The sequence below is a fragment of the Anarhichas minor genome, unplaced genomic scaffold (assembly GCF_050575085.1).
Source record: "Anarhichas minor isolate MPS153535 unplaced genomic scaffold, ASM5057508v1 ptg000027l, whole genome shotgun sequence".
NCBI lineage: Eukaryota > Metazoa > Chordata > Actinopteri > Perciformes > Anarhichadidae > Anarhichas > Anarhichas minor.
Window position 1 is genome coordinate 14,623,531 of NW_027466473.1, and position 11,636 is coordinate 14,635,166.

The 11,636-nt window shown below is 39.8% G+C and overlaps 1 protein-coding gene across 1 annotated transcript; it reads right to left on the reverse strand.

Moving 5' to 3' along the window:
• Positions 1-982: 982 nt before the first annotated feature.
• On the reverse strand, positions 983-8,183 carry LOC142960730 (transcriptional coactivator YAP1-like). The gene is made up of 8 exons (XM_076102715.1): positions 7,980-8,183; positions 6,019-6,218; positions 5,084-5,238; positions 3,343-3,444; positions 3,010-3,110; positions 2,657-2,775; positions 2,213-2,313; positions 983-1,270 (listed from the first exon to the last, which is right to left on the reverse strand). The coding sequence occupies exons 1-8, from the start codon at positions 8,181-8,183 to the stop codon at positions 1,089-1,091; spliced, it is 1,164 nt and encodes a 387-aa protein (XP_075958830.1). The 3' UTR covers positions 983-1,088.
• Positions 8,184-11,636: the final 3,453 nt, after the last annotated feature.

Sequence of the window (11,636 nt, forward strand, 5' to 3'; positions counted from 1 at the left end):
TTAGACTGAAAGTGTTTCACTGTAGACATCCTCTTTACCGTCCTTTCTGTAAAAAGGTTCTTAAATACACATTTTATCTTAGTTTTAGTACCCAAAGTTTTTTCTCTGAATGTAAAGGGCTTTGACAGGCTTTCATTTGTTAGGAAAGAAGTCTCCACTGTGACCAAAGACAACGCTTAACCTCCTTAACTTAAATACGGAAAACTTCAAAGATATTCCACACAGACTTAGAAGTGACTCTGATGAGGGTTTTAATACTGTTTTTTGGCTTCTGAGCATTTCGACTGAAAACTCTTGTTAGTGTTCTTAATCTTATACTGGCTCTCCACAAGGGTGCGTCCTCTACCCCTGATGTTTCTGTGTAGCAGTGGTACGTAGCTGTGGTTAGCTTTGGTTATTTTGAGCAGAGTTTTGGGGTTTTATGCAACCAATGTAGTGTTAATGCAGACAATTTCTTTAATTCATCTTTTGCGCTTAGTCCTGATGCTTCTGAAGACGATATGTTTTGGACAACTACGAGCATTAAAGTCCCAAATTACAGGGAGCACTAGATGCTCTAGTAGCACTAGATGTTGTTCTTTTAGGCCACAAGCTGTATGAGACAACAGAGGCCAATGTGGATATGATATCTTTTAAACGACTTCTATGTTGTTTGAACATTCATTTAACTGCTACATCCAGACTTCATTAACCTGACAATGTGTTTTTAAAAGATTGCTGCAAACGCCATTACCCAAGTCGGGATAGTAAAATAAATCTGTACTCTTTACCAGAGACATGAGGAGCATCATCTGAGTTCAATGACGAAAAAGAAAGGAGTGTTGTGATAATATGGATGCTCTGTCATGCATCTGTGTAAAACTGAGCCCAAAAAGATTAGAACGCCAGCAGCTTACCACCTTCTGCGAGAGTCAGGTTTTCTCATTCCTCAGGGTGCGAGTAGTGTTGGGGATCCATCATTCAGCAGTAGCATATTCTCTCAGTAACGTTGTTCTGTACCACTATTAAAGCCAATGATTCTCCAGAATTCTCAGTCTTGTCATGAAGATTTGATGTCAAACCATATTTGGGGCTGTGGCTGAGTGTGTCTATAGCCAGGTGAGCAGGCTGTCTCTGTCCATGTGCGACCCGGAGAGAACGGTCTCCATGTCCATCAGAAGGTCTGAACTGAGACCCTCGGGGATGCAAGGCATTAGCTCCTCACCCTCAGACATCGGGAGCACAGACATGGACTCCTGTACGGTCATCGAGGAGGTCTCGCCGGAGTCACCTGGAAGAAGTCAGAGAAGAACTGTGTTAATCATCAGTGAGCTGGGAGGAATTTGAGAATTTGGATTCTTTAATACAGCTGCACCTGGACCAGTTTAGTTTGTTTCTCGCAGGAAGTGTGTATGTACACAAATAAAATGCACAATTCATACTTTCCATCTTCCGTTTCTGTTTTATATACAAAAAAATATATAATCAAAACAAAGAAATAAGCAGGGGAGCATCTGAATGCACAATAATGTAATACGCCAAATGTGTGCAAATACAAATAAATAAAAAGGAAATGCATAAATAAGCATCATCACGGCATCATTTGGAGGATACTTGTAGAAGAGAGCAAAGCTCGAAAGTGTTGCAATTCAAAGTAGCTGGTAGTCAAAGCCTTTTTCTGTGTTCTTTATGAAGTTAAATGTGTGTATTTGTGCATGTAATTAGCATATTAACTGTTCACGCTTCTCTACATTCAACAGCTCCTCTCTATTTTTCTTTGTATTACTACCGACTCACTGGGGTACGCAGTTTTTGTTGATTCAAAAATAAATGATCTCATATTACTCTGTATAGTTTTTAGAAAGGTTACTTCCATAGCTCTTTTTAAAAAAAATTTTTTTATTACAACCAATGTCTAAAGAAGGCCATAGTTCTTAGTTCTAAGATACATCAATTAAAGTATAACAGCTAAATAAGGCATTATCACTGGCTACATTTGTGACACATTTACTCTATGATCCCAAAATAAACTGCTTCCCATTGGTTGCAATGTATATTTAGATCAACAGATGTCATATCTGCACACTGTGTTCATCATTACCTTGGCTTAGGTTAAAATAAACATGTTTATAAATGGTGATGGGATTTTCCACTTTGCCACTGTGGGAACCGCGGTACCATCTTTCTGACTTTGGTGTGTGCGTGTGTGTATGTGTGTGTGTCTGTGTGTTACCAGTGTCCATGTGATCCACAGAGCTCAACATGTGGTCCGATGAGCGGGGTAAGCTGCTGACGCTCAGACCGCTGTCAGTGCTCTCGTTGCGAGAGTGAGCGCTGCACAAAAGCACACACATAAACATTCCTTTATATCCGATTGTCATCTGTTACAAAACTGGAATGAGTCATAACATAATAAATCCAACATGTAAAAACTCCTTGCAGCGAGATTAATAGATCATTCTGGTAACATTCTGGAAGTAACCAATTTTTTCGATTAATTTACTCAGGAAAAGTAGCTTATTAATGGTATTTCTACACTAGTTACTGCTTTTACTTTAAGCACAGGTCATGAATACTTTTTCAAATTTGGTCTCCTCATGACAACAGCTCTGTGACAATTATTATTACAATAAAAGAGATCTACAGTGCGTGAAAACAATATTAAACATGAACTCACCCATTAAGTGTGGGTTCGTGGTTGGAGGCTCTGATCCTGACATCCAGAGAAGGAACAAGCGTCTGTGCGTTCCTGTCATGGTCCATCCCACCAGGCATCTGGTTCCTTCCTCCTGCCTCCTACAAGACAGACACACATACAGACATACATGTATAATATAGTTTAAAACTCCAGCTCGGTTCACATGAAACAATGGTTTAATCTGAGCTAAATATGCAGCCTAATACAACCAGATATCACATGATATTACAAGAAATAACTTAAATGTAAGACAGCTTGTGTTGAGTGATTTAAAATGAAATGAGAGTTTTTTTTGTCGGCACGTCCAAGTACAGTTTTATTTAAACTCTGACCTGTGTGATTTGCGGAGGGAGGCCTTGTTTGCATCTGAGCCTTTCCTTTTCCTGCCTTTGCTGCAGTGCCAAGCCGAGGATGCCGGGGTTCATCTTCTGGGCTGGAACATGAAATTCACAGGAAAAGAACATTTTGACAATTAAGTAAATATTTCCACGAGTTGAAACATTTCATCATTGACAAATATGAAGAGAGCATGTCAAAACTTTGCGATTTTTCTTATTTTCGTTGCCAAACAGCAACTTGTGATGGTGGACATTGGAACAAAAAGCTTCTCACTGACAAACTAGAATTGTCAATTTCAGGAGACACAAATTTGATAGTAGTGCTACCTAGACGCGGGTCGACCCATGCGGTAGTCTTATTTATGTGATCGATGTAGAACACCTCTCCATCTGCAGTCACAGCCTTCTCCCAGCCTTCAGGCAGTGGACCTGAACAGCAGTGAAAGTACACAGTGAGAAGGCAAATGGTGGATGGAGAGCATGTTGAGTGTTGAGAGTAGAAAAATAAAAATCTGGCCCACGCCCTTCAATGTCTGCTTAGCTTCTAGTTTATAGAGGTTTTATAAATAGAAGTGAAGGTTAGAGGGTAAATAGCGACAGTATAGTATGTCATGTAGAGAAGAAAAAAAGTAAGAATGTACTATTCTATCTTGCCTGAATGCAGTGGGAGATTGTAAAAACACTAAAGTAAATCAGTATGAAGTATGCAATACTGCTCTTTGTGGGAAAAAAGAGGGAGAGTCCATTCAGCCAAATCAAAATACAAATATTCAACAGCAACACCTCTTTACAGAACCACTATCCCCATTATTCTGGATAATCCACTGAATATTTTTATTTATAATTAATTACACACATTATGGAATGTTTGCTGCGGGTTATTTCTTCATTAGGAAGTAGTTCAAATGAAAACTGTTCACAGTGGGGTCTGTGGATTATCTATAGAGTGGCCGAGACATTGTTTCTTTTTTAAATTTAAACTTGCTTTCATTGATATTTTGACATTGATTGATTTATGACGTGCTGTGGCTGATATCAGAGGCCCAGGGGTTTAAAGGATAGGTTCACAATTTTTAAAGTCAGTCCTAAAACAATAATCAGGTACCAGTGTGAACATTGTAACAGTTTTTGCTTGCTGGAATTAGTCTTCCTGTTCATTCTGGACCTAATAAGCTCTCTTCCTGACATGCCTCCGGTGTAAATGACAAAATCCACAGTCCTCGTTCTGTGCGAACATGAATTTAAAAGTTTTCTCAGACAGTGTTTCCTTGTTGGGCTGCAGGAGAGGGACAGTAACAAAAAGAGGGAATTTTGCCCTAAAACGACTAACACTGAAAGATATCCACTTGTTTTGGCTAATTTGGACAGCGGACGCCTGATCTTAGCTTCAGATAAGGTTTTGAATACGTATTTGCACAAAACAATGACTGCGGATTTTATCACTCATCACTTATATTGGAAGCACATTAGTAAGGGATCTACTAATATCAAGTATGAACAGGAGGAATCATTACATTTAAAAAACCCTGTTTCGATGTCCATGTTGGCATCTGATTATTGTTTCAAGACAGTGAACCATCATTAAAGACGCTGACCATGTGATTGTATCATGTCTGTCTTCTCACATTGTTTTTCAGCTGTCTATTGTTTCTGTTTTATAAAAGCAAAAAATGTAGATAAATTAAGAAAATGTTTTTTGTAATTTGGGTAAACCGGCCCTTTAAAAATGTTACATGAATAGAGTTCATTAAAAGATAACATTAGTCCAACAAGCCATGAAACCTGCATCTAAATAAGAAAAACATGGAAAAACCTGTATGAATACAGTCTCATCTCTCATTTTATAGCCGTTTCCATCATCAGGGTCTTTAAGGCTTTAATCTACAGAATGTATTTGATAATTCCCACCAAAGTCAGCAGAGACCTAGATGTAGAAACCAAAAGAGAAATCCCGAAGAAATCTCACCCAGCAAAGACCTGGCCCACTGTTGATGGAGCTGAACTACATGAAAAGCGGGTCTGTGCTGAGAGAGGGGGGGGGGGGGGGGGGGGGGAAGCAGAGTGATACCTGTCTCTGGGTTGATGTTTTGTGGTTGCGTAGTGGGTGCTGGGTTGCTGAGGGAGTGGGCGTGGACCGGAGTGCCAGAGATGGGATGCTGAACTGCAGCCGACTGAAGCTGCGAAAGTCGAGGGTCGTGCCAAGTAGTTGTCTTATCCAGGTGACTGCAAACACACAACAAGTCTCAACGTATCTGCATCTGTTAAACACCTGTAGCATGATGGATAAGAACCCGTGAGGCACAGTTTTAACATCGGACCTGCTTTACCTGTACTACCAGTAGCCTTTGACAGGTGTGTGAGCTGTCATGCTACGTGCTCTCATGAATGAAAGTGGCTGAAACCACACGGATTACAAAACTAGTTGGAACATTTTCTGTTTGCGTGCAACTGATTAGTTTGAGTCCTGGTTATAACTGCACTGCTGCAGTTTAACTTTACTTATAATTATATTCTTTCTGCAGCAAAATATTCAAGGAGGATATTTTCTGTAATAGGACTGAATTCCAGTAAAAAAATAAAAGATCTAAAGAAACTTCTCCTGGTGCATTTAAAATAGATTTATTGAAGGAATGATTGGTTGATTCAATCCGTTTGATGATCTAGATAACATTGTGATCATTTATCAAGCAGAAATGCAGAAATTTGCTTCTCTCAGCTTCTCAACCGTGAAGATTTACAGCTTTTGACAATTGATTACCAATTGAACAAATGTAATTCTGGACAATTAATAAGCAATTTGAAGACGCCTTCAGCTTTGGGAAATTGTGAAAGGGTAGTTACACAACTTTCTGACCATTTATACTAAGAATGATCATTAGTTACAGCCATGCACAGGTTGAGAGCAGGTGTAGAAATGTAGATGGGTCATTCTGAATAGAAACCTTTCAAGTAACCTGCAGTGCGACAGATCAAACACAATGATAAACAGAGGTTAGGCCTTACTTAAGGAAGTATCGTTGGCCAGTAGGCGTTTTGGCCATTTCCCAACCGTGGGGGAGTGGCACGTCGTCAGGTATGATTGGTGCCGCCGCTACATCTGCTGCTTGAGTGGAGAGCGAGTTGACTGGAAGGGAGGCAGGGGAGGAATGGGCGCGGACGTGATGAGGTGTGAGGGAGCCACACACACCTCCATCCGAACTGGCCTGACGAGAAAGAATCAGGGTTAACAACTTCCACGACGAGCCACAAGAAAGCAATCAGAAAACTGAAACCAGCAAGAAGAAAAGGTTTGAATGGTAACCAGAGAGAGCCGAGCTGCAAAAACAAACGCTTAGAGGAAGAACTGGGAAATTGTCTTCTTTACTTTAAAATATGTTATTTCTTCCACCAAGGAGTTTTCACTGTTTAGACTGTTGGTTTTGTGATAATTGACTTCATAAAATTTCAGAAATTACGATATTTGAGCCCCATCTACAAATCAAAGAGCAAGACTCAAGGGCTGTTGGCTGATCATTAAACAAATAAACCATTTAACGTGATATACAAGTGGACGGAAAGGCATCTTTGTTTGTAACGGGCAGTTGGGAGTACAGGTAAAACCTAAATAGACTGTTACTGCTTTCTAGTCTAGAGAGGACCAGCCCAACATGTGACCTGCATGGGAACATCCATGAAAAGTGTGAGAAAATGTGTCTCAATGACACTTAAACACATCTAGTGAGACCCATTTATATGCCAATTCATAACTATAACCTCTGAAGACTTGGTTTCTTGGGGAGCACCCTTAATCAGAAACACCTTAAGACATGGCCAGCCAACAGCTGATTAAACTATTTTATCTAAAGTAATTTGAGTATTTGAGGCAATATCGGGCATATTTGATAGTTTGCTGCTTGAACGGTTGGTGCATCCGTCAATAAAACAACAGAAGAGTTAACTGTGGCAAGGAGGAAAACCTTAAAAACACAAAACGATATGGCCAAATCAGGGAAACTGAAACAGAATAGAGTAACAGGGGTCGAAGATAAACCCACACTCAAACATCCACAATGTGTTTTAGCCTCAACAAAAACACGGAATTGGTAGAAATTCACACGCAGTGATAAAACAAATACAAAACTATCCAGTGAAGCAGCCCTGCAGGAAATGTTGCTGCTGTGGAACGTGTAATGTTCACTGAGGACAGACAGATTAGAGCTTTAACTATGGATTATTGTCATTATCGGTTAATCTCTTGATCATGTTTTAGTCTATGAAAAGTCAGTAAGAATGTCCGTCACAATTTCCTTATAAAACAGGGACGATAAAGCAGGGGAGAGCAGAAAATCCTCTTATTTAAGAAGCCAGAACCAAAAACAGCTGCAACTAATTTTATGAAATGATTATCATTGAATCGTTTTTCAAGCATTTTTTTTTAATACTAGAAACGTGCTGGTTCCAGCTTCTCAGATGTGTGGATCTGATGCTTGTCGTTGTCATACATGATAGTAAATTAAATATATTTGGGTTTTGGACTGTTGGTCGTTTTAAAAGCAGACCTCACCTTGGCTGTGGGAACTTGTACAGGGCAGTATTTTTTCCACTATTTCATATACTAAACCCCCCCCCCCAAAAACTAAACAATTTAGAAAATAATCTGCAGATTAAGCAATAATGAAAATAACAGTAATTTTGAGCCCCAATTTAAGCGGTTATCAATTTCAGGACTTCATTCATTGATAGCTTGTCCCTGGTGAACAAAATAGGAATTAAAAATGATCCTGTATTTATACTTTTTTTTAGCAACACCACTACCGATACAAAGCAGGTAGTGTTTGATTGCGTTAGAGAGGATTTCTGTTACTCTGGTCACTCAGTGTGTATTGCAGGACCACAGTACTCCATGTAGTTGATGTATGTGGTCTGGACACACGAGTGTTTGCTCTGTAAACTAGCACGGTGCAGTTAGCAGCAGTTATTAATACTTGTCTGGAGTGGCCTCGAGAATCCGGCTGCCTGAAGAAGGAGTCCGGAAGATTCCTCATCCTCATGGGCAGAGAGGACGGCTGTCTGACCGACTTGCTGGGGTTCATCACGGCGCTGAAGAGGGCCTCCAGCTCCGTCTGCGAGTCCCCGCGGACGTGCACAATCTGCTGCCCGACCGGAGGCGCGCTGCGGTGCGCGTCCATGTCGCCAAAGTTTGGTGTCGAAACAAATCTGTCGAAAAGTTCAAACACACAAACAAACAGAAAAACAAACGTCAGACTCGTTAATACTAGATGCGCCTGAGTGCTGCAGTTATGATCGGATTTGTTTACACTTTTAACCCCCCCCCACCCCCCACACCATTTGAACTTATGTGTCCTTGTCTGTTTCAAACTGTTACATCTCGGAAGTTAATCAGCTGTGAAACGAAGCTCGATCGTCGGGTAAACAAGTCGAAGGAGCGCAAGTTAAAGCAGTGATCGCTGACAAAAATCAATCTCAACAGCGTACAACACGTTACATGCCTCCCACATACCTTCAAGCAGCCAGACCGTTTCCCCCTCTCTCTCTCTCTCTCTCTCTCTCTCTCCCTGTCTCTCTCTCTCTCTCTCCCCCCCCTCTCTCTCAGTATTCCTGCAGGGAAAATAAACTGGAGAAATCACAGCCTGGGAAACACTCAGAACGGACACCGATTTCCGATGCAAACGTTTAACCTAAAAGTCCTCTCAAGTGAAATAAAACAAACTAGTTGGAGAAAAGTGATTCCAGCCAGACCTCCAAACTTTTTTCACATCCACTGTTGAGTCCAGATTCATGTGATAGTGCTGAGGGGCGGGGTTGCAGGGTTTAAAGCTGCCGCAGTAGTTGCAGGGGAAATATTTGACTCCGAGCAGACATAAACCATCAACACAAGGCTTTGAACACATGTTTATTGTTGTTTTATTTACAGCTCCAACTGTGTCAAACATGTCACTTTTAGCCCTGCAAATGCGCAAAAATCAGTGATATTAGAACTAATAGTCTTTGCTGTAATCTCGCTCTGAACGGTTTCCAGTTAGTGCGGTTTTCTCCCGCTGAAGGAAAGAGGCAGAGAGCCAAGTGTAGACAGAGGTGGCAAGAGAAAACCCAAGATGATACACTGAGAGGACAAATGAGGCTTGGAGTATTTTTTTGGTCTGGTTTTGGGGGGTTGGGGAGGGGAGATTGGGAAGTTACACTGAGAAAACATCCGCCCCTGATGAGGCCAACTCAGCCAGAGCCTGTTTGTGAATGCAGTCACGCAGCCACACAGTGTCCTGCCCTCTAGTGGAAAACATGCGCAGTGAGCCGGAGCTCAGCTGGCCAACAGATTGAATTCAAGAAAAAATATGTCTGCCTGGACTGGTGTTATTATCCACTATGCATCCAATAACTCTATACATTATTGAGTCATCGTAAGCCACCAGAATTAATATAGATAAGCGGACATGGAAGATTTTACAATTGGTAATAAAACATGAAATGGAAAGATATATACAAAATGATGCACATCTAGATTATTTACATCTGAATGGATGTTGCAGCCATAACAGCTTTCAGTATTGGGTTTACATATTTAATATGCTTCAATGCAGGGTTGGGGTAAACTGATACAGAATATATGGGCATACAGTAAATATGCACATAATGTTCATTCTCACTACACACTTTGTATGTTGTTTTGTTTTTGTAGGGATCACAGTAACATCCCTTCTCACAATCCATACCCCTGTGTCATTCTTTACATGTACTTATCTTTTTACTGTTTATCTCTATATGTGCTACTGTTTGCATCTGGTAAACAGCCTGTTATTGTTCTTATATGCAAATTCAATCTAATCTAAACTGAAATGCTGTCAAACAGTGTGGGATGAAACTATTTTAACAAGCTGCTTGAAGGGAAATATAAGGAAAAAAACAAATGTTCAGGAATTAAAAGATATTGTACTTTTAAATCTATATTTGATATGTATTTAGATTTCACTGGTTTAATATTTGTAAATCAACTTGTCAAGTGTTATGATTTGCATGCCTCTCTGGGGTTTCGTGTAATTTTGCTAACCTGAATCGTCTGCGCGCTTAACATTTTACAATTTTGTGTTTTGTGTTGAATGCAGCTACACCAACACTTTTTAATGCAGTTTATTCTGTGTGAAGTTAAAACAAAAATATATTTTCCTCTCAATATTGTGTTGATTCAACAAAGGAATTGTTCCCGTTCCCCTTCTGACACAGTAAGACATGTGTTTTTTTTATACGTAATGTTCAGTCATCATTGATAAGACAATATGTACTATTCTCTCCGAAATTATCATTAGTTTCTGTGTGAAGAATTCAGAGGCACCACAGGGAAAAAGATCAACATACAGTATGTACAATTGTAATGTAATACAAACCATAGCGCAGCAGATGGCACTGTCCTACTTAACACGTGTGAAGCTTATTTTGTTTTTCATTACTTTCATAATGATTCACAAAAATGCAGTGGAGACGGGGCAGATGTTGCGTAACTGTTTCTGATGTAACTGTGTTTTGTTAGTTTTACCTCTGCAGGATTTATTCTGTTGTTTTTTTCTGTACAAAATCATCCCCACACTGTGTTTTTAATCAGTGCCCTTTCACTGCAAAATCAGACCAGTGACACACAGGTGACCTATCAGGTGCTTATTCTCACTCCCATCAAAACAGTTAGTAAGGACACCTGGTTTAATTTAACAAACAAATAGTTTCATATTCAAGTATTAATTTAGGAGCTTGGGACTCTGGAATGTGTTGGAGAGAAGAATGTCAAAGTGAAAACAAAACACCGAGTGATGAAGCTAATATTATTTAACAAATTCACTTTTGTTCAAATAAAGGACAAACTGAAAAGTGCTTGGAAGAAAAACTATTCACTAATGTTGTATTTAGGCGACTGCTGTTGGTATATTTTTGATTATTAAAGGCTTAATTTGCCATTTTGGCAAGCACACTAATTCGCTTCAATCAAGATTGACAGCCTGTCTGATGCATGCAGCTAAAGCCAGCAGACGATTATCTTAGTTTATCACACTGGAAGACATACGGGGAAACAGCTAGACTGGCTCTGCCCTCCCCTAAAACTCACCAATTAACATGTTGATCCATGCTGTGACGGTCGCACCCACATCCACACCAGCAGACAAACACTTGGTGACGTAATTTCCACTCACTTCCACTTTAATTTGGCCTTTTTTTTTATTAATTTCGTTTTATATTCAGTTACAGGCAACTTTCCCATAATTACACAATCGACAGAGTTAGATTTGGTATAGGTTTATTATCATTTTTTGGCATGCATAATTTCTAATTGATTTAATTTACTGCTGTTAACACTTAAACTCTGATTTATAACTTGCACTAATATCATTTTTTCTTCTTTTGAGTTACTGTGCGGCAGAGTTCAGTTTCGTTGAACTCTTTTAGTGCCTAATTTAGCCACGGTTGCTTTGCTTTTTCTGTATTTTTTGGTAAATAAAACTCCACTGTTTGATATCCAAAAAGCAGCGTCTGGTGTCTAACTGCTCGCTTCCTAACACTTACAAAAACCCAAGTTGGGGTTTTTTGGGAGAGTTACATGCTTGAACAAAGCGGATATAATGTGTTGATTAGTGATTTTG

What these genes read in the sequence shown, in the direction of transcription:
- LOC142960730 (XM_076102715.1), bottom strand. Translation starts at nt 8,183, where the DNA reads ATGGACGCGCACCGCAGCGCGCCTCCGGTCGGGCAGCAGATTGTGCAC. An exon ending in AAACATCAACCCAGAGACAG is followed by an intron (nt 3,445 to 5,083) that starts GTATCACTCTGC and finishes ACTGCTGTTCAG; the next exon opens with GTCCACTGCCTGAAGGCTGG. An exon ending in TGTGGATCACATGGACACTG is followed by an intron (nt 1,271 to 2,212) that starts GTAACACACAGA and finishes GACTTCTTCCAG; the next exon opens with GTGACTCCGGCGAGACCTCC.